This window comes from Rhineura floridana, chromosome 4, assembly GCF_030035675.1.
Source record: "Rhineura floridana isolate rRhiFlo1 chromosome 4, rRhiFlo1.hap2, whole genome shotgun sequence".
In the NCBI taxonomy this organism is placed as follows: domain Eukaryota; kingdom Metazoa; phylum Chordata; class Lepidosauria; order Squamata; family Rhineuridae; genus Rhineura; species Rhineura floridana.
The window spans coordinates 39,695,308-39,718,163 of NC_084483.1; the positions used below are offsets into that span (position 1 = coordinate 39,695,308).

General features: G+C 41.5%; 1 protein-coding gene across 7 annotated transcripts in view; it reads right to left on the reverse strand.

Annotated features, from left to right (window-relative positions):
- Positions 1-4,849: 4,849 nt before the first annotated feature.
- Positions 4,850-22,856, reverse strand: part of TRAPPC12 (trafficking protein particle complex subunit 12) — a 69,722-nt gene continuing 51,715 nt past the window's right edge. For all 7 annotated transcript variants that reach the window (XM_061622861.1, XM_061622857.1, XM_061622859.1 and 4 more), the window contains 5 exons: positions 19,076-19,149; positions 11,785-11,883; positions 7,165-7,265; positions 6,066-6,153; positions 4,850-5,200 (listed from right to left, as the gene is read on the reverse strand). In XM_061622861.1, the coding sequence (XP_061478845.1) occupies positions 4,958-5,200; positions 6,066-6,153; positions 7,165-7,265; positions 11,785-11,883; positions 19,076-19,149 (605 nt within the window). In that variant the 3' untranslated portion in view covers positions 4,850-4,957. The remainder of the gene's footprint in view (positions 5,201-6,065; positions 6,154-7,164; positions 7,266-11,784; positions 11,884-19,075; positions 19,150-22,856) is intronic.

Consider the following 22,856-nt stretch of genomic DNA (forward strand, 5'->3'; position numbering starts at 1 on the left):
TTTCTGAAGGAAAACTTTTTGCCTCTAAGAGCTTCCTTGACTTTGCTCGTTAACCATGCTGGCATCTTCTTGGCCCTAGTGGTACCTTCTCTGATCTGCGGTATGCACTCCAGTTGAGCTTCTAACATAAATGTAAATGTAAATGTAAAAAATGTAAAATGTAAATTTAATTTTTAGGTCGCCTATCTGGCCGAAGCCACTCTAGGCGACGTACATATTAAATTTCAATAAAATACAATAAAATACAATAATTACAATAAAATACAATATAATCAGCAGTAACAAAAATAACAACATATGCAGTACACAACAACAGGCATTCAGTATGTAATTAGCCCATCCCGGCGGTCCCAAAGGCCTGTTTTTAAACAATTTCCAAGCATTTTCGAGTGATGTGACCCTCTGAACTTTGTTTTTCAGCTTTCTTTTTACCAATCCCTTCCTTTTTGTGAAGTTTCCTCTTTTGAAGTCAAATGTGACCGTGTTGGATTTTCTTGGCAATTGGCCAGTTACATGTATGTTTAATTTAATAGCACTATGGTCACTGCTTCCCAATCGGTTCAACAACACTTACATCTCGCACCAGGTCCCGGTCCCCACTGAGGATTAAGTCCAGGGTTGCCGTCCCTCTGGTCGGTTCCATGACCAACTGGTCTAGGGCATAGTCATTTAGAATATCTAGAAATTTTGCTTCTTTGTCATGGCTAAAACACATATGCGGCCAGTCTATGTCCGGGTAGTTGAAGTCACCCATTACTACCACATTTCCTAGTTTGGATGCTTCCTCAATTTCATATCTCATCTCAAGGTCTCCCTGAGCATTTTGATCAGGGGGACGATAGATCGTTCCCAGTATTAAATCCCTCCTAGGGCATGGTATCACCACCCACAACCATTCTGTGGAGGAGTCTGCCTCTTTTGGGGTTTTGAGCTTGCTGGATTCAATGCCTTCTTTCACGTATAGAGCGACACCGCCACCAATACGTCCTTCCCTGTCCTTCTGATATAGTTTATATCCAGGGATAACCGTATCCCACTGGTTTTCTCCATTCCACCAGGTCTCCGTTATGCTCACTATATCAATGCTCTCCTCTAAGACCAAGCACTCCAGTTCTCCCATCTTGGTTCGGAGGCTCCTAGCGTTAGTGTACAGGCACTTGTAAGCAGTGTCTCTGTTCAAGTGTCTTTGGCACTTGTGGTTTGGCCTGTGGTAATTTTGCCCTTCTGAATTTATATCCTGTGCCCCTGCTGTCACAATGCCTACTTCTAGGCCTAGCCCAGTCTATCTAAAGGAGCGCCTCCAGCATCATCAGCTATGCCGCCCAACAAGATCAGCCTCAAAAAACCTTCTCTCCATCCCATCAGTCAAAACAGCCAAACTGGTGAGGACTAGAGAGAGGGCTTTTTCAGTTGTGGCCCCCACCCTGTGGAACTCCCTCGCAAATGATCTCTGCCATGCCCCTTCTATGATGAGTTTCCACCGGGCCTTGAAGACCTGGCTCTTCAGGCAGGGTTTTGGGGTGGGCTAGATCTTATCTTCATTGTTTTTAGATTTTCAATGTCTAGGTATTATATGCCTATGTTGTACGTTGCCCAGAGTGGCTGGACAGCCAGCCAGATGGGCGACTAATAAATGCTATAAATAAATAAAAAATAAATAAATAATGTCATCATTTATTTGGTCTTTATCCCGGGGGGAGGTTTATTCCGAACCGGACCTTCCTCAGCTCCTGTCGGGTTTCTCCCTTCACTCAGTTTAAAAGCTGCTCTGCCACCTTTTTAATTTTAAGTGCCAGCAGTCTGGTTCCATTCTGGTTCAAATTCACTTTTTATGTAGATAAATTCCACAAGTACATATAGTTGAATCATATAAATGCTGGGAGACTTAGAGCACAACCAACGATGTGCATAAGTGGTGTGGGAAAACCAGAACTAGATCGAGCTTTTGCATTTTAAATTATTAGTTTCTCCAAGATGGTGTGGGTTTCAATGGCTCACGTGGCTGAAACGTCACAACAGCAGCATTATTGTGGAAGTATGCAGGACCTAAAAAGCCACAGCTGAGGCTTGCCTGGAGTTATAGAAACCACTGCAGTACTGGTGGCATAACAGGAAACAGATGCATTGTGCCCTCATTTATGGGTAAAGAGTTTGTTATGTGACATCCGAACATGACGATTCCATGCTTTGGCCCATTTATGTGCAGAATTAGCACACCTGCCATTGGTGGCCTGGATTGGGATGCCACAGGCATGTTGTCCTTGTTCACAAAATAAGCTCTAATGGCAAGTATGTTATATGTGAGTGGTGGGTGTGAAATACTTAAATAGGCACATAGGGGTGGAGAACCTGTGACTCTCCAGATGTTGCTGAACTCCAGCTCCCCTCATCCCTGATCACTGGCCATGCTGACTGAAACTGATGGGAGTTGGAGTCCAGCAACATCTGGAGGGCCACAAGTTCCCCACCCCTGAGAAAGATACTTTATCTGAGAATGCTGTTCGCATCTGCTACAGCCCTGAGAAGCCTCAAACCACCTGGAAGGAACGTATGCTGTAGCTCCTCCATGCCCCAGCACTACTAACTTGTTCTGTGTGGTCTGGTGTTTCTTGTGTTACCCAGGCAGCCCACGGAGTGGTGCTTCTGTGACTCCCACACCACCTGCATGGTAGTAACCAAGAACGCATGGAGCATCTCTGCTATGAGCCCAGAGTAAGTTTAAGTGTGTGTGGCAACATGCATTTCCTTGCAATTGATACTCTTATCTTCTGTACAACTGGTGATAATCTGCTTTCAAAAACATATTACTGCCCTAGACACATTGATGCACAGGGGAAGCGTCTGAGTCAGAGGCTCGAAGCAGCTCTCCATTTTGGTAGTTTTCGCGCCTTATTTTTGCCATGTTTGCAGAAAATTATAATGCTTCCCTTTTCCAGTGTCATACACAACATCGCAGTCTCCACTAGGCTACCCTGAAGCAGCTAGAGGTTAGCTGCTGCAGGGCACCCTGATTTAGCAGCTTTCAGATGTCATGCTTAAACTGTTACCATGCACAACAGCGGCACACACAACCCCGCAACTATAGACATTTTGAGTCATAACAGTTTAGGGAAGACATCGGAAAATGCCTTCATGGAAGCAAAGGTCTCTTTAGTGGAGTTCTGGCAATAGGAACAATGAACGGGTACATGTTTTGCTCTGCTTTTTGCACATACAAAACCATCAAATTGGAGGATGATGGTTTGTATCCAAAGTTGTCAGAGCAGAATGGGATGTTTCTGTGAGTGAAAAGGGGATTGCTTCCCAAATGCTCCAGAAGATTGTGTGGCCCTGTGGAACAGCATGGGACGTGGTGCTGGGAGCTGCAGAGGGAGGGAAAAGTCCGTGAAAAATCAGTCCCCTACCACTCTTGCGAGTGTCCAGTTCATTGAGTGCAAGTCTTCACAGTGACATTAATTTTCATTAAAACAGCTGTTGGGGTAGTACTTGAGGAGACAACTATGGCAAGTGATGTGGAAAGAAAACAGGTTATCAGCCTAAGCTTTTGGATATAAAACGTTTGTGCACAAGTTTACCTGGTGATAACTAAGGAAATAGGCACAAGTTTGTCCAGGCTGAGGATGAGAGGAAGGGCTGGCCAATAAAACCTGAACTGTGCATTTCCCTTGGATTGGCATTATTGTGGCCACAGCTGAGAATACAACAAGGTCTCTCTACTCTGATATAGTTGGATTCATTTGGGTCACACAAATAAATGAAAGGGAGGCCCTCTTTAGACATCATACTTATAGTGAATACAACATTCAAGTAGAATTGGGCTGAGTAGCCCCTCCCCCTCACATCCACATGTAGAATGCTAATGTTTAATGCTTGTACAGACTTCCGTATGGTATTGAACCTGAACAATCAGGGTTCTAGATCACACAGTCTGTAAACACGAAGGCTCTTGCCTCGCTTCAGATGGTTGTGTTCTGTTTATTTATTCTGTTTATTATTACATTTATATCCCACCATTCTTCTAAGGAGCTCAAGGTGGCAAACATGGTTCTTCTCCCTTTCCATTTTATCCTCACAACAACCCTGTGAGGTAGGGTAGGCTGAGAGACAGTGGCTAGTCCAAGGTCACCCAGCAAGCTTCACGGCTGTGGAGATCTGAACCCTGGTCTCCCAGGTCCCAGTCCAACAATCTTAACAATTACACCACAGTGGCTCCCGGGTGCGGCCCAGATTCCCACTTGTGTGTGGTGGTTACCATGAGCAGAACACCCAAAGAGTAGAGCCAATTTGGGGGCCTTAGTAGCCCAGGAATCCAAATATTAGTATCTACTGTACATTTATTTCCTTTTGCCCGAGTTGCACAAGATAGCGGGGGATACCTTAGGCACCGCTGGAGCAGGGTGAATGGGACCGTTATCACATAATTGTATAGATCCGCTTTGACTGTCTTGCTGAGGTGTAATGGGACATCACTAGCGGGTGTACTGCATTAGAAAAAAGCTGAAAAGGAGCCTATCTTCACAATGTTGTATTTTATTGCAGCATTCTTCCCTCCACCACCCACTGTCCTCCAATTATACACATGCAATGAGTTAGCTGGTGTCATTTTATCACCAAGCCCCAAATGTGTTTAGAACAAAAGCCATCAATACAAGTTCGCTCAAAAATGCTGCTATTTGCAGGAGAAAACCCGTCTGAATAATTGTGATTGTTTGTATATACTATAAGCTTGGCAATAACTGCAGGGATGAAGTTGCCTGTAGATCAACACAAAATCCCTAGGGCGATAGCCAGGATTTGTTGAAAACAGACCAGCGTATACACTCTTACATTGTAGTAATTTTACCATATGTTCATAATTAAAAAACTTTTTATTGCACTTGCTAGAGGAACGTTTACAGATTAGCAGGAGTATATACAACTTCTGAAATGATCCCTTCCAGACTAAAAAAGGATGGCCTTATCCTAACTTGAGACACTGAGTGTTGAAGCTGTCACCTTCTTTGACAGCCACAGCCTCAAGCAGAGCCTGCTTCTTCTGCATGCTGCGAGAGGACTCAAGTTCGTACATAGTTGTCAAATTGAAAAGGACGCTCTCGTGGAGGTAGTGTTTAGGGTCCTGCTGAACCATTCCTTCCAGCTGCCGGAGGGAATCCTTCAGTTTTCCCAGATAAAGCAGACAAACAGCGGCATTGTTGTTAGCCTAGAGCAAATATACATTAGGTTTATTCATGAAGCCAAAAGTTACAGTTCAATATAAATTATAAGCACACTAATTCACTTTTGTGTTGAAGCACTGGCACTACAAAGGGATTTGAATGCTCTCTTTCCTTCAGAGCACACTCAAGTAGCAGCCATTCCAATACTGTCTGTCAAAATCAGGCAGGGGACTCAAGATGGAAGCCAGGAACACGATTGCCTAAGCAATACTGTTTTGCATCATTCATTTGGTTCAATGAGGTTTACATTAAAAAAAAAGCCCTATGGGTTGTATTCAGTGCAGTTCCATCAGTGCAAATGTATGTGCTTGCCCACTGGAACAGTCTCCCCTCCCCTCTCTTCCTGCTAGGTATTGTTCTGGGGGTTCTTCTGACCCTCCAGAGCAGATCTGGGAAGGGTGCAGGGGGAAGTCCCATTGCACTAGTGGGAATCCTTGTGCTGGCTTCTGCTAGTACAGTGAGTTAGTTGACTACGGCCCTATGACCATGCTGAAACACTGAGATATGATACTAAAATGTCTATGTCCTTTCAGCTATCAATCGTTGTCTATTTTTTTGGTTTACTTATCCCTGGGAGCAGCATCTATGATTTTTTGTTTTTACAGCATTACAACATTTTGTACATTTCGAGTTTTGGGTACTAAATTCGAAAGCAGGGATGCGGAACCTGCAGCCCTCCACATGCTGTTGGACTCCAGCTCCCACCAGCCTCAGCCAATAGGGTGACAGGGAGGGATTTGGGGACTCAGTGTTTACTGACACCTGGAGGGCCACTGATTCCCCATCCCTGCTTTAGAATGGCATTTTAGAAGCCTATGAGCCATTGACTTAACTGTAAGAAATTCTTACCACAGCATTTGATGGGTCAACCTTCAAAATCTCTGTGAAGAATTTGTGAGCCTCTGCAAAATTGTTCTGACCAAGATGTAGAAATGCTCTGGAATATGAGAGAGAGCACTCCTTTAGAAGGTAATTGTTACTTAAGAAAACTCATAGGAATAAATACACTATAAAAGGAAATTAGTATCCTTGTTTCCGCAAAGATGTGAGTTTCTCCCGGCAGGTGATCTTCATGAAGCAATCTTGAAGTTATAATTTATATCTCATGTTAAGCATGTAGCAAACGCAAAGCAAAGTGAAGACACACTCTCTAATTGTTTACCCCTGCATAACATGTGAATGGTCAACACAGACTTGTTACAAGGGCTGTGGAGTCGGTATGTCAAACTTTCAACTCCAACTCCTCTATTTTTCTACTGTCCGACTCTGACTCCTTCATAAATGGCAAATGTATATAAATGTATTAATATTAATAAATTAATATTAATATTAAAATATTAATTTTATTTTGAAGTCGGAGTTAATACATTTCTACCGACTCCAACTCCACCCAAAATTGCTTCCGACTCCACAGCCCTGCTTGTTACCACATAAAGCTGCAACAATCCTAACTCCTTGTCTGTATGTTGTTTGCTAACATTAGTACTTTACGTTACATTTACTTATAATGTCTTAGATGTATGCCTTAAAAATGGATGTGGGAACTGCCTTTTCTACAGAATCTTTTTCAGCCCAATCCTAAGCATATTTAATCAACAGTTGTCCCACAAAGTTCAATGGGATTTCTTCATAAGCCTAGATAGGATGGTAGCATTAATCTGTGCTGGAGAATGATTTGAAGAGACAAGTTTGGAGCGGACAAGAAACACTTTTAAAGTCAGCTCTTGTAACAAAGGAAATACAACTTCTTCAATCCAAGATAACATGGCTACACCATGTTATACAGATCTCATGGGCTGGTACATGCCAATCAGCCTGTCTTCTGACAGTTGTAGTTACATAAAAGACAAATGAAGAAAAAGGGATATTCTCTTGGGCTCCTTAATGTTCACAGCGCATTCTTTGCAAAATCATGTTTAAGATTAATTTAGCTTTTTATATTTCCCACCTGTTCATTAAAACCATAATTTGGTTCTTCAGCCCATCCAATTTCTGAGTCACTTTCTCAACGTCTTGAAAATACTTTTCAGCCATTTTTATGTCTCCAATCTGGGTAGTACAAAAATGGTAAGAAACAGTTACTCCAATTAGCAAAAGACACAAAAATTGTTCATACAAAAATACCTTCCAGCACCCGGGGGGGGGGGGGAAGCATACATGGAACATTAACACAAAACCTGTCAAAAATACACATGGCTAAGATTAGTGGTTTTGACCCAAAGTCTTGAAGATCCCATTCTATTAAATTCCCCCCCCCGAAACATTTTCTTACTCAAAAAATTATAGTAGAATCAGAACTCAGACTTCTTTTTTAAGGATTAAAAGGAGACATGGAGGATTCCACAGTAATAATGACTATGAAAAGTAAGGATATGGGCGGGCAGACATACCTACCTACAGGAACAGTGCATTTTCTTTTCTGTTGCAGAGCGAGCTCTGCTCCCTACGTTTACTTTTGTAATGACACAAATACCTCCTCTGTCTGAATCTAATACTGATCAGGCAAGCATTCAGCTTTTTTTTCCAGATGCTTAATATATTTATCTGTTCAAGTGTTTGCTGGTATTTTGGGTTTTTAAAGCCAATTAGTGATATCCAACTGAGGCTGCATACACACCACACATTTAAAGTGCACCCTCTCCCAAGAATCCTGGGAACTGTAATTTATTAAGGGTGCTGGGAATTGTAGCTATGTGAGGAGTGAACTATAGTTCCCAAGATTCTTTTTTTGGAGGCCATGTCATACTCAGAGCAGACTCAATGAAATCAACAGACCTAAGTAACTCAAGCCCACTGATTTTGATGGCTCTACTCTGAATATGACTAACACTGGATAGCACCCAATCCACCACCCCGGCACGCTGTTCTGAACAGTGGAAAGTGGTTTCACGATTGTCAGAAGGGACAGCCAATTAGTGATCTGCACAGCCATCTTCTCTTCTGCTGGAAACAGGGAGAATGAGTTGTTCCTCAGCTCAATACTCTGAGCAAAATTGTACATCTGATCAAAAAAGCGGGGAGTGCACATCCAGAGGGGGCTCCCCACTCAAACTATGTACATCTGTATGCACCCCAAGTCTAATGTGGCCTAATTTAGGCAGTGGCTTTCACACAAACAATAGTTTATACAGTATCATGTTTCTTTTCTTAGGTTGACCAGTTTCTCTGAAGGGGGTAGAGGTGGGGGTTTTGTTTATGACTGAAAGCTCAATGTACTGTACAAAGAGGAATATTGAGACCAATTTCTAGTACAAGTTATTTTATGCAGTGAAGAAAGGAAATGAGAGAGAGGTGTTGCCACAGAGCTTTTTCAAGTGAAATGTATGGTACACTTCCTATTTTATCTTTAGGTACAAGACGGGGTTGAGAGTTGCAGGATTGCTGCTGAAAGGAATGAGAGATTAGGCTAAGACATGCCTGCACATCTTGTAACCTCACCATCAAATACAGCCCGTTGGTCTTATATTGTAAACTGCCAGGTGATCTGGACAGTCTAAACCGTCAGAAAAACCAGGAGGCATTTTTCACGTCTCAGGCAGGCTATCCTACATGGCTATTGGGCTGCATTCAGCTTCAGGGATAATAAGCTAGACACCACACCCTAGGAAAGATTTTACTGTGGATCTCCTGTGGCCAACCTCAACACCTACCCACCCCATGGCTCTCTCTCAGATTATTTGATTTCACAGCAGGTTCTCTGCCCCAATAAAAGCAACTGCAGGTTTTGCCCCTGTTGATGGAATTTTCCCCCTCTGTAACTAAATCCAAAGAGTGCTCAGGTCTGGGACGGGTTTGATGTCCCACCCTACACAGTTACTATTCTCCACTAGAGTTTCACTACTGCATTAAATTTCATCCTTCCCCACCACCTAAGGGCAACACTGGGATTGAAACACAGATACACTCTCTACATTTCATAAGACACAACATGGCAACTCTTCTTTTGGATTTTAAAAATGTACAAAAGAGTGGAATGCTGACAAGGAATAAAAGACAGTGTCTCTGGTGCCAGAACCCCAAACCAAAACAATGTTTTCAGCTGCTACTGTTCAAGATTATGTAAGCAGGCCAACAGGTTTCTTGTGCTTTGTCTTCATTTCTGTGGCACTTGAAGGAAAAGGCCCCGTTCTGACAGTAAAACCACTAATTCAAGAATATCCAATAATCCCTCTTCCCTCAAGGCCCCCCGTAACAGCTAACATTGAGGAAGACATGATTCCCTTCAGAGCCTGTTGACATTGTTCTGTGAATTGGACAGACAGATTGCTCCTCTGAGACATGAGACACACTCCTTGCATTCTCCTCAAGGTTGGGAATGTTGTCTTTGCAGCAAACCCAGCCTCTGATAGACCTCAGAGCAAAAGAGCATAGCCAGGAAGTGAACTCTGCTCTTTTATACACTCCACTGAGATCCAGAACAGTCAGTTAAAGGGACTTTTATTAAATGTATTGATAGCTTACAAGTCTTTTCTGTAACATAAAGCAGCAACTTTTTCCTAGCATGCTTTTTCTTTAAAGTACAATATCATTATTTGATATAATCCAAATATTTCATTATTTTTCCAGCTACAAACAGCCTTCAAATATGAACCATTTAATGATAAAAATAATACATTTGAATCAAAAGAAGGCTGGGTTATCATACACTATTTGAAAAACTTTCTCCCAGGAAAACAGTGGCCCAGCTTCGCAACTCCCTAGCACGAGTGGGAGCAACAAACCAAAATCTCCAGCTTAAGAGTTTTGTCCAAAGCGGAGATTGTAGTTTTGTTTCACTTTGAACAAAACCATGCTGCGAAGCTAAGGTTTGTTTTTGGCTTACCCATTGTTATATGTTTGGAGCGAAACAAAGCATAAACCCTAGCTGGGATGCAACGCTAAGTCGGGGATTCTGGTTTGTTGTTCCCACCCATGGATGAGTGAAGAGTGGATGATTTCAGTGTTATTAACCATAGTTAATGGTTTATTGTGATGTTCGAACTGGGCCAGAGTGAGGAATGGTGGATGGCTATGGGAAAGGGGGCCTTTTCAGGCATGGAGGAGCCTGGCTGTGCAGTACTCTCCCTAGACAGAGGTTCACCTGGCGCCTACTATGGTGTCATTTTGGTGCCAAGCAAAGACCTTTTTCATTTTCTATGACCTTTTCATCTGTCTTAGAGCTTTAAGCTGTCTTTGCTCTCTGTGACTATTTTTATGCTGTTGGATACTTCTATTGTTTTTGTTGCTATAGGATTGTAAATTGTTTTATCTTTCTGTGAGCTGCCCTGAGAAGACTGTTTGGGGTGGAGGGGTTATAAATATTGTTGACAAATAAATAACTAGTGCAGTTTAAAAGGATAAAAAGAGAGAAACGCTGAAATGATAGAAAATGGGGAGAACAAATTTATTTAAAAAACAAAAGGATTCCTCTTAGGTCTTTCAAGGAAAATGGGATTGTCTTGTCATTTATGAATCTTATAAAGAGCTCAAATTTCAAAGTAGTGTGCTAAGAACTCTGAGACATGTACTCTGATTTAGAGCTGTTCTGTCAACGACCAGCAGGTTGCAGCTTGACTAAACTGCAGAAGAGCACAGTAACTTTGGCTGATGGATCGGGGTATTTAGGGATCCCTTCCATCTTTGTGGTGTGGCAAATCTTTCCTCTTGGTAGACACGATACCTGAAGCTGGTGCATGGGAGTGGGGAATAAACAACTAGAGAGCAGTAAGTGTAGACTTGTGCCGAGGACAAACATCAGGTTAATATTTTTAAAAGGGGGGGGGGTATGCCAGGACAATGGCAGCAGCAAATCCAGGTGGTTCATGTTGAGAATCAGAAATAAATTCTGTCCACTGTAAAATTCTGTGCATACTCCGTCTCTCACACACACATTTACGTATATTCATCTTGACTTGGATACAGAACTGTACATTGTAGAATGGAAATTAATGTTTCCATATATTTTATAGAGAAATATGGATTATTTATGACATTCCATACTTGACTAGATGCACATTTAATTTATAGCAGAGAACAAAATGTCAGTAAGAAGTATCCCCTACAGGAGTTCTATATGATGAGTGTAAGATCCACCCTCTACAAAGTAAAGCTAACCAAATATCAAATATCATTTTAATAGGCTTTGCTGTTTAGACTCTTACATGCTTTTTCAGTAGAGTTTGGCAATACAGGTGGTGCCTGTAACCTATAAACTGCAGTATTATGCTCGGTATGGAATAATGATTTAAATGCTAAAAGGAGGCAAGCAAAGAGAAAGTCTGGTAGATAAAGACAAGAAAGTGTCCCCCCTGCTCGCCAACTTCCTTACATACCTAATAGTCAAGTTTGGCACACTCAAGTGCCACTCTATTTAATTAGCCATCTCTGTTTTAAATTATAAAGTAACAGCTTGGACAATGGTTTGATGTTAATTAACCTTGTGAACTGTGAGTTTCCTATTATACCATTTGGTTAATAATCAACACATCTAAGTATATACAAGCAGGCAATTTTTATCACACCCAAAATATTTGTTTTATAGTGGTCAAGAAGGGCTATCACTTGGCTTTTTTCAGAATCCAGTATATACCTGCAGGAAAATCCTCCCAATTCCACTCAACAGCTGAGGCTCTTGCTCTGGGTAATATTTGATGACTGTGTGATATGTCTCCACAGCAAGCACGTAGTCCTAAGGGGGAAAAGTACACAAGTGGAGATGCAAGATCAGCATTTACACTTTGTTCTGTGTACATAGCATAAGGTAAGTGAAGCCACATGCATGCACAATAAACAGATGGAAGCAAAATTATTTAAAATGAAAAGAACATGATCTTTGAAAACACAAAGAAAAGGTTTCCCCAGACTGGGACTAAATGCTGCTTTGTTGAGTTTAGCCTGGTGTGTATGTGTGTGCAAGGGAAGACACTGGGCGACATACAAGAAGAGGTATGACCAGCTTGAAGACATCTTTCTCTGTTCCCATTACATGGAGATGGGGGCAGCTGAAAGTACAAAGGAGCCTTGAAATCTCTACCCTCAAAGCAGAAACAAATGTATCTGCCCCATAAAGCAACAGTTTTATATCTGCCAGGATCATGCACAATGGGAGCGCACCATGTGCACACACATGCACATGGTTATACACACACACAGAATCTCCTACACCACCATTCTGTTTGGCAAGTGATGTCCTCTGCGGTGCCAAGTGCACTGTCAGACAGATAGCCAATGTTCTAAAAATTCCTCTGGCTGAGAAAACAGCCACTGCTCTTGTGTGTTTTGATGAGGGAACAGCCACTATGGCTAGATGAAGGGAATTTTAAATGAGCTCAGTGCAAATGGATGGGGATTTAGTGAATGAGTAGAAACCCCCCCCCTCCATTACTGCTTAATGTTCTGAAGATTTTAAAAGAATGCATTAGGAATGTATGTTTGTTTCTTGTGTGTGGCTTCTTGTTTGATAGGTCTTGGCCATGACTTAACTATGGGTTTTTTTAAATGCACAAACAATGAAAAAATTAACTAAAATTAAGCTCACTGTGCAACAGACAGTGCACGGAAACATTTTCAGGTAGCTATACCACATAAGGAAGGGGCAATATTTATTCATTTTTGTTTATAATCTGACCTATTTCTCAGGCACAAAACATGTTACATTAAAACACGACAGCAAGCCAGTAGACACAGATGGCATCCTAAAGAACCTGGGAGCACATGCAAAGGATTCCACGCACACATGTCCGCCAATCCATCCACCCGCCCTTGTGTACTAGGCTATGTATAACCTACAGTGTCGGAGAGGGTATGCCTTTGATTAACAGTTGCTGAGATCACGGGTGGGGAAAATGTTGTTGTGCTCACATCCTGCGCATGGGCTTCCCAGAGAAGCATCTGGTTGACCACTGTGGGAACAGGGTGCTGGACTAAATGGACCTTTGGTTCAATCCAGCAGGGCTCTTCTTATGATTTCCAGTGCTACTCCTGGAGCTGCATCAAAGGATCCTTCTGAAGGCCTGAGTCCAGGAGTAGCTTTTTGGCTTCCTGTGGCCATAAGGATTGGAGAGGGCCTTCAAAGCCACCCTGTACCTACAAAAACTCCTCATGCAATAATTTTGAATTTAGCAGCCTATTGTAGCATTCAGCGTAAATAAATGAACAAACAGCAATAAAAAATGAATCTTGTCATCTCTCTCTCCTGTCCTTCTTCCAACTAAGATTTTCCCATACAGTAGGGCCCCGCTTTACAGCGTTCTGCTTTAAGGCGTTCCGCTGATACGGCGGCTTTCGTTTTCCATTTTAAAGGGGTTTTCCCCCCTTTTGCGCCGTTTTGCGTCATTTTTGCGTCATTCTCATGCGACGCAGCCCATTAAAGTCAATGGGGTTCCGCTTTACGGCGGGGGTCCGGAACAGAACCCACCGTATAAGCAGGGCCCTACTGCACTTTCTGGTAGTCACAGTAGAGTCAGATACGAAGCTCCAATATGTACTGGATTTTCAAGTAGACTTTTGTCAAATATTCCACTGTAGCTTTGAGATGTCTGTCTAGTACTGAACAGTACAGCAAGCTTAATGAAAATTTAAAAAATGGATTAAGAGTGTCAAAAAACAACTCTAAACTTTAACAGAAATATGAAGGGCAAAATGTAAGCTGCACCTGAAAATGTGGTTACATGTGCTTCATGCCACTGAAACCATTGGGCTAAAGAAAACAACATGGGGTGCAGAATTGCGGCCTTTGTTTGTGTACTAATTTAGCCATCAGTGGAAGAGTTCCAGAGAAGGAATACAGTGAACTCGATAGCCTACAGAAGCCTTTTTCTACTATTGTGTGGTAGCGTCAAGAGACATTCTGCAGCCAAGTGATATTACTGCAGCATAATTTAAGGAAGATTTATGCTGTATGTCTCCTTTAAATTAGAAGAGAGAGACTCTAAATCAAAGGAGAGTCCTTAGGCATCAGTCTCATGCCTTACTAGGACAAGCAACTCGCCTCCTTTCTCTACTATTTTGGCTGTTTGAGATCTGGCTGCCAAAAAAAGAAAAAAGTTTGTCTTAGATTCCATTAATAGCCAGTGGTATGAAAAAAGAAATAAATTTAGGTAAAAACTAAATTCATAAGAACAATTTAATCTCAGATTTGTTTATATGTAGGGCAGCATTTTCCAATGTCTTAACATTTAACACACACCCCACACACGCATGAAGTAATGTTTAGCTCTTTTCACACTTATTTTTTCAGTAGCATTGGAAGTAAAAATATATTAAATATATGTATATAAAAATATGTATGTTTTCCACTTTTCCCATTATGAAGTAACAATCACCAGTTCTACATGAAACAATTATTATTTCTACTCGTGATATGGGAGAGGAAGGCTACACCTTTTTCTACATGCAGATTAGGATAAGACCTAACTCAAACATGCACTCTCTGATGGGGTAGTCCTCACATAGACATATATCTCTCCTCAGAATGCACATTTGGGACTTGAAAAGTTGTTCCATGTCAGCATCTACCTCTCTAGGGAAAGCTAATACATCAGAGCTCAAAATTAGATTTTGAACAAGCCAGGGAAACTGATATGGGTGTGCTTTCAGTCAAGTAGTTCTCCAACATGCTTCTGTGAGAAGCTACAGATTTGTAAAGTGACTACACCATGTGCCCTTCTTAAACCTTTGAATAAGCTGTGTGCTCTGGATACCTCAAAAGGCTATAATGGGGAGGATCAGGGGAAACGCTTTCTTCTGAAGGTACAAATTAATCTTCATTTGTCGTCCCCTGAATGTTAATATTTATTACAGTGCTGTCAGAGAACACAACTCTTTATACCGGTTTTCATAGTTAAAGGATTTGTTTTGCTGATGGGCAAGAAAACAGTGGGAAGAAAAGGCAAGGGTTGAATGCTTAAGAGAAGACAAGGAGGAAAATGAAAGAAGATGGATGGGTACAATGCAGCACTTTCTAGCACTGAAATAGACAATATTTGTTCATGCAAAAATGCAATTATTGTCCAGTTAGGCTGCCCAGCTGTTAGGACTGTGGTGTGGAAGAGGCATGGGCTGGCCACTTGTGAAGGTACTGAGAGCCAACCCTTGGTCATTTTGTTTATTTATTTGTATTTTATTTATTTGTACCAATTTCTTTACCTACCCTTCAACATAAGGTCCCAGGGCAGGTTACAACAACATGCAATTATATAAAAAACTGTTACTATTATAAGACAAGAAAAAATATTCCAAATGGAATAGAACAGTATAAATCTTTATACAAGACAGTTTGATCTTTGTGTTGGCAGTTCAGTCACAAAATGAGGCATAACTGACTTTAGATCTCTTTCCCCATTCTGTAGGGTTCCACATGTAGTCTGGGTTTTTCCCACTGTGCAAATCCAGACTAGCTTGTGGTGTTCTCTTCGCATTGGTATTTAAAGGGTATGCCCCTTCTCCTGTGCTAGAGCTCACATCTAACCAGTTTATATTTTTTTAAAAGGGGCAAATTGCAGTATAGTGATTCCCCAGTATCCAATTAACAGCAAATGTTATTTTCATTAAACCACTTACTAATTCTTCTTCTCACCAGTCTCCACGTCATCCACACCATCATTGCATTTCCCCACTTTCTCCATTATTTCAATTATTATTATTATTAAATTTATATCCCATTTTTCCTCCTGAAGGAGCCCAGGGTGACATTAGTTAGAATGCAAGCAATATAAACTGGAATTCTTTTTTGGGGGGGGGAGGTAAGAGGTATCGCTAGATGGCAGTAGAATGCACTTTACACTTATCCCAGAAGAAACAAAAAACCCTAACATTTATTTATTGCACATGAAATCAAAGCTGACAACTAAATGATTTATTTGAAAGCATATAAAAGAAAAAAAATGTACCAAACTCTTGTAAGCAAACACTCTTAATTATCTGTACTTGTGTGATTTTGTGATTAATTTTCATTATGACAATTAATGTGAATGTTTTTATACCAACCTTAAATTACACTTTATGTTAACTGGACTTCTTCATTACCTATAACATTTTTTTAAAAGGTAAAATATATAGGGGTTTCTATTATAAAAGGCACATGGTTCACACAGTATAAAGTAGCGGTATTTATGCAAATCGGCATGGCTGGGTGTACGTGATTTATGAAAATGGCACCATGCTGTGTGTCGCTTGAGAGCTGGGAGTGCAACTACTGATTGAACTGGGTCGGGATTGCGGTTGGCAGCAGGGGGTGTCATGTGCCACATGATTCCAGTGTAAGAGCTTCAAGCCAAATTTCCATTGTGACTCACATTTCCTACCCTGATGAAGATGCATCTGTGAAGAACACAGACTTAGTCCACAATCTAGAGAGCACCTTTATAGTCATCTCAAAGGATTTTGGTGTACCTAATGCGACATTTTCTCTCACTCCCGAGATGGCTTGCTGTGAGCTGTGGGAGGCTGTCTGGGGTGTGCATGTGAGATGCCTTAATTGAGGATCCTAGGAAGTAACAAGTACTAAAATAATACAGTTCTCTGGATTGTGGCCACCACCTTGAAATCCATTTTTCCTTTGAATTTAGTATGTGAATGTAGCTCTCAGTGGAAGATTCTTTAATGGAAATTATGCTCACATTGGAAAGTGCAAACAGCAATATCCAAGGGAAAGTTGCAAGAAAATTTTAACAAGGGCTCAAGACTTGACCACAACACTGCCAAAGCAGAGACTGGAATTCTCAAAATGGTCATGGATGTCTGTGTTTAGAGATGGCTGTTCATGCAAACCATGACTGCATTTGGATCTAAGACTGAGTTGCAGTGCTTCAAAAGAATTATAAAGAAGGGGAAAAAGTAAAACAAACAGATGGCCAGGCACTACTAAAGGGAGATGCTACAAGACAGATTTAATACAAAGAAGAGGAGTAAGGGTTGGATGCAGAAACAAAGGAGTCTACAAAATCTGTGTTTTTCAAAGGGAGTCTACTTCAACACATTAAAAGCCTTCATTATCATTAAAGTGCTCAAGTGATACTTTTCTGTTTTTTTTAAATGCATTTTTGCTACAATGGTCTTTAGACTATTTCACTGTACTATTTCTATTTTATGCCTACAATGAAACATCTTTACCTTTTCTAAGTATTAATCATCTACATAGTGCCACCAATCTGCCATCCATTTATGAGGAAAATCTTTTATTTGCCTCCCATTTGACAGACTGTAAGCCTTACAGGCTAATCAAGGATTTCATGTCTTCAATGGCCTGCGTTTAGTATTTTGGCTACTAAAATACAGCAATCAGCATTTCATAGTTTCCTGAAGACTGATATCACTATCACTCTTTTGATAAACAAATAAATCCATTTCAAATAAATAAGGTCTGCATTTAATAAGGTTAGCACGTCAGCAGTTAGTAAGAAGGAAATTAAAAACAAAAGCTGACTGGGGTTGTTGATTTGAAATGCAGCTGTCAGAAGGCAACTCCACATGGCAACCTGTTTGTGGAAAGTGGCTCCTTATGCTGTTCCACTCATTTCCATAATGGCAGGGTAAAGCCTCGGGGTTTTTTTGCAATTTGCACTGGTATAGATAAGAACTGCCAAAACCATATACAGAGATGCTTCACACAAATGGTTTGTTGTACAGTGTTACCTCCAAGAAGGTATCAGTCATAGCCACTTTATTTGTACACTGCTTTTCTGTATGTGTCACAAACAGTAGTTCATAGTAAAATCCAAGGAGCATCCAAGTAATGCAAACAGCTTGTTGCATGTTGCTGTCTCCAAGTGATACAAAAGATTTGTTTCATGGTGCCATCTCCATGTGACTGATTTGTGTGGGAAACATTGTCAATTAAATGCACATGTCAGGTTCCAAAAGCAATTCAATTCATAACAATAATTAACAAAGTCCAAGACCCTAGCCTTTTCTGATTGGCACTACCCTTAGAGTATGCCTGCATTTATATGACAATCATTTAAAAGTCTTCACTCTAAGTTGTAAAATTGTCCTTCCATCATTTAAAACCTACTAAAGCTGCATTAACTGACAACCCTGAAGTTAGCCACTGAAGAAGCAAATCCAGTAACTTCTCAGGATTGGTTCAGATGCTCCAAAACCTTCCATGCAGGGATAATGGATTCAGCAGAGAGAAAGAAGCTGACCAACAGCACTTTATGAAGTCAACTCACAACACACACACTCTGTGTGTGTGTGTGTGTGTGTGTGTGTGTTTGCTTACTGGCCATGTGACCTGCTACTGGAAGTGAAGTCTGTCAAGATGTAGCACTGGTTAGATGTCACTTTTTACTGTAGCTGTGTACACAGGAGCATTCTGGGTGACGGTCTTTAGAGCTAGCTCCTAGATTTGTATTATATCAATACAGTGACCTTATTTGGACATCTGGACTAATTTTAGACCTAAAAAGGAAAGCAAGAAAATCTGGTTTGGCAAACAATTTTATTCAACCTTATAGAGGTCTTAGTTCTGGAAAGGCATGGATTAGCTCAAAGGTCTTTCTTTGTTGATAGTCATCACAACAAAAGGATGGGAAAACTCCTGAGTTAGTGAGTCAGGTAGTCATAAGAGAAGCAGTGGTATTTAAACACTTCAGAGCAATACCACATGTGAAGTTTGACACCAATGGCATTGTTAATATGTGCAGCTAGAACAACAATTCTAGGGCCTGATACGAACAAGAGAGTAAAAATACATAAAACTGATTCTAGTTGGATATCAAGTCGTAAATATGCATGTTCTGCCTTGTTCTTGCATGGTTTCCCAATGTGATTTCAGTAGGAATATTCAGCTATAAGCCACATGACTGCTAACAGTAATCTAACTCATCCTCAACCTCTACTCGAGTATATATGGTAACAGTAGCAACTGCACCACCTACCTTCATCATTAGCAGACAGTTTGCCGTAGAGTACATCACCCGGCCCAGACGTGACCTCCACAGCTGAACGGAGGCTGTAAAATGAGAGCAGCTTGTGAATGTGCACAAATAAATTAGAAGCTCTTTCCCTAGCCATCAATTATCGGTCATATGCATTCTGATTTAAACGATTTCCCCTCGTTAACATCACTGCATTTCTAGCGCAGTATTACTAGCATTCTGCCACATTGCACTGAAAATCCTGCACCCTCTCAGTAGCAGGAGGCTTGATTGGTGAAAGGAACAGACTGCCTGAATAAATGAAGCAATAATACAAAGCTGGGAAACGACCTCTCAGGTTTTAGCTCAGGCAATTCAAGAAGGAAGCATCCATTTTCCAACAGCGGAGACAGAGAGAGAGAGAGAGAGAGAGAGAGAGAGAGAGAGAGAGAGAGAGAGGTGCTAAGTAATTATGACTATTAGTATGTAATCATGTCATTTAAATTATTAAAGTTGCACTACTCAGCTTCCTCAAAAAAATTGACCAGCAAATTTAAAAACCTGATTTTGGAACCAGAGCATGAATGTTTAAGGGCTGTCTCAGTCTGGGGTCCTGCACTCTTGCCTCTGGCTTATGAGATGGAACAAAAAGCTGCCAAGCTTCTCTGCCACCCCTACACTATCTCGGAGCTCATGGGGTTTAAAGGCTGCCGCATATATAGCAGTGGCCGATCTCTCACCCCCTTAGTTTAGACAGGTTCTTGCTGTGAGAGAACGGATGGCTCACGTGGATCTTTCACCGCTTAAAGGGATCTGAGATTCACACAGCCAGCCAAATGAGTCACTTATATTATAAAATGAGTGTCTGGATAAAACCTGATTTGGAATTAAACACGCTGAGGGCTGCCATCCTAGGTGCACTTATGAGGAAGTAAGCCCCACTGTACTCAATGAGACTCATGACACAGAGGATCGGGCTACAAATTTGCTTCCAGTATAGTGGTGGTGAGGATGATGATGATGTCCCCATGTCTGGTGTTATCACTCTGAAGGAGCATTGCAAGAAAAGGAACCAAGAAAGAAAGAAGTAACAGAAGTGCTAGAATGGCAGTGAAATGTGGCCCAGTTTTCTTGTCTGACACAATATGGTTTTTTTTATGACTACAGACATTCCCTTAAAAAAAAGCTCTTTCTTAATAGCGACATCTAGGACTAGCAGAGAGTTATTTATTTAGATTAGTTCAAATGTATGCCTTGCCCCCCCCTTTAAAGCTCATGACAGCACTCAGTATGTCAAAAATATATTTCTCTGTTTTTACAGTCTGCATGTGTGCGCATAGGTGTGTATGTATGTAGTTACATGCACACACAGAGGGCTGTATCCAACTTAGTCCTGCGTGAAAGTTCCATCAATGCAAGAATTTCTGCTTGCGCAATGGAATGCTCTTTCCCTCTCCTCCCCTGTGCAGCACCTAAATCTATTCTAGGGGTTCCTCCAAGCCTCTGGAGCAAATCTGGGGAAGCCATGGAATGTGTGGGAGGGGGGAGGTCCGTTATAGAAGTGGAACTCCTTGCTCTAATGGGATGTGTTAGCTGAATACCGCCCCACCCGCACATGTATATCCCTATTCCTGCCCTAAAAAATGCAAGAGCAAAAACTACAGCTAATGTGGATGTTATTTTTTCCTGTACAGATGTCACAAAGCTTCCTGAAATCAGTCAATGTTTTCCTACTGCTGCTTGGTATCAGGGGAAGTGAAACAGGTACAAGATCACATTCAGTTGAGCAAACCTACATAAGATGCATTATGACAACTCAAAGAAGCTTTTCCACCACTCCCCCAAATGATCAACCAATGCAAAAAAAAATGAATAAACTATACAGAATATGTTCATTTCTAATTGTAAGCAATGCCACATTACATAACAATAGGTGTTATTTGGAGTTCTTAATTTAGGGCTGCATCTCTCGTACATGTGTTCCAAGCCACCGTTTTTGTTTCTCTGGGAATTGTGTACTGTGGAGCAGCTGCAGGACTTGATGCCTTGCAAGAGAAGAGATGAAGAAAAAAAAAGAAAAGGAGGGAAGGCGATGCCAGGAAAATGGTGCAATGCTAAATCTTTTTCCTCCCACTGAACAAATGGAGAATGTGATATCCTATGCTGTTTTGAAGAGAGGCAATGCAACAAGCTGGTTTGTGCAACACCTACTTCGACCAGCAGCAGGGAAATTATGCTACAGATCTAATCCCAAAAAGAACTGAGGCTTGTTTCCGGTCATAGTTCACAAGGCAAAAAATAAAGGTTTGCCTCAGCTGGAGCTCACACAAAAACATGTACAGAAAGTTTCCTGCGGCTCAGAAGTGCACCAGAGGCCCTTGCAGGGAGCAGATCTGACTGATCTACTCAGGAAAAGATGCCAATAGTCCCTACAAGTGTCCTCTGGGCAGCATTAGGCAGACAGGCAGCTGTAATGCTGCTAGACTCCACACGCATAACAACCTCTCACAGATGCTCAAACACTCCCTTGCCCTAAAGATGCTGCTGGCTGCCTCTTGTTCCTAGCTTTGGCCAAGCTCAGCTGAGCTCTGAAAAGCAGCTGCGGTGAAAGGGGCGGGGGGAGAGAGACAGAGAGCAAGCAGGGAGACAGAAACAACCATACTGCAGAATGGGGAGACAGGAACCATGAAGTGCAGCTAGGACAGAAAAAGTCTTAAGATTATAGCCGTTGGGAAACAAATTATATGGAGCTGGTATGCTTACACACAGAAAATGAAGGGGGGGGGAAGGAATGAAAGCCCCTATACTGAATGGTCCCCCCTCAAATATTCTTGAGGGTTTGCTGCTATGTGTGGATTGCAGGATTTTCTTAATTAACCCTAAAATGCTCTGAAAATGAACATGCCATACCCACCAACACACCAGCATGCTTCATCTAGCTGGGTACTTCTGTTTCACTCATGGCTCAAGGTGCCAAAAAATCCTTGCCCACTTACCTTGCAGTCCTACACACACCTTTTAATCTCAAGATGGGTAGTATTTAGCTGAAGGAAAGGTAGTATTCACTCTATAATTACTAAATATGCTCAATGAGTTGGACCAGAGTCACTGAAAACAGGTCCATTTCTGCACTGGGGCCTTTCAGTGTTGCTGCAGAATTGGTATTTCTCATCGCCCCTTTCTACCTAGTTCTGCCATTATTGTTACTTTGAGGAAAGGGAGAGGTGTTCTTCAAAAGTTTCATGCGTATGTACTAGTGGGGTTTTTTTTTGGTCCAAGTAATACTTTAGACAGAGAATAAACAAATGCTAGTTACGAGAAATAGGGTAAACAAAGAAAACTGGGGTTTCACCAAGCACCTCACAGACCACTGCTTCGAAGTGGGGAATCAACAGGACTTTGCCAATCCGCACAAGACAGGATGCTATGGGAGATGCATTTCAAGTCAGAAAAATAGTTCAAAATCAAACCAAACCAAACCAGGCATTTACAAAGGTGGGAGGACACTACAGAAAACACTGGAAGTACAACAGCTTGGCAGCAAGATTATCTAAATTCTCCATAAGAATGGAGTGAATGGACAATCCAAGTTTCAGTCCTTGTGACCTTTGCATCAGTTTAATTCTTCTTTCAATTCTTTATGATCTCAGTTAATTTTGAGGATTTTACACAGGAAATTTCCACAACAGTGCTCAAGTTATCTACACTTTAACAGGCGCATTGCCTCTGGCTGATTGAAGTCTGCAGAGACTAGCTGGACTCTCTTCCTGCTCAAATACCCGATGCACCAGGGAGAGTGTGC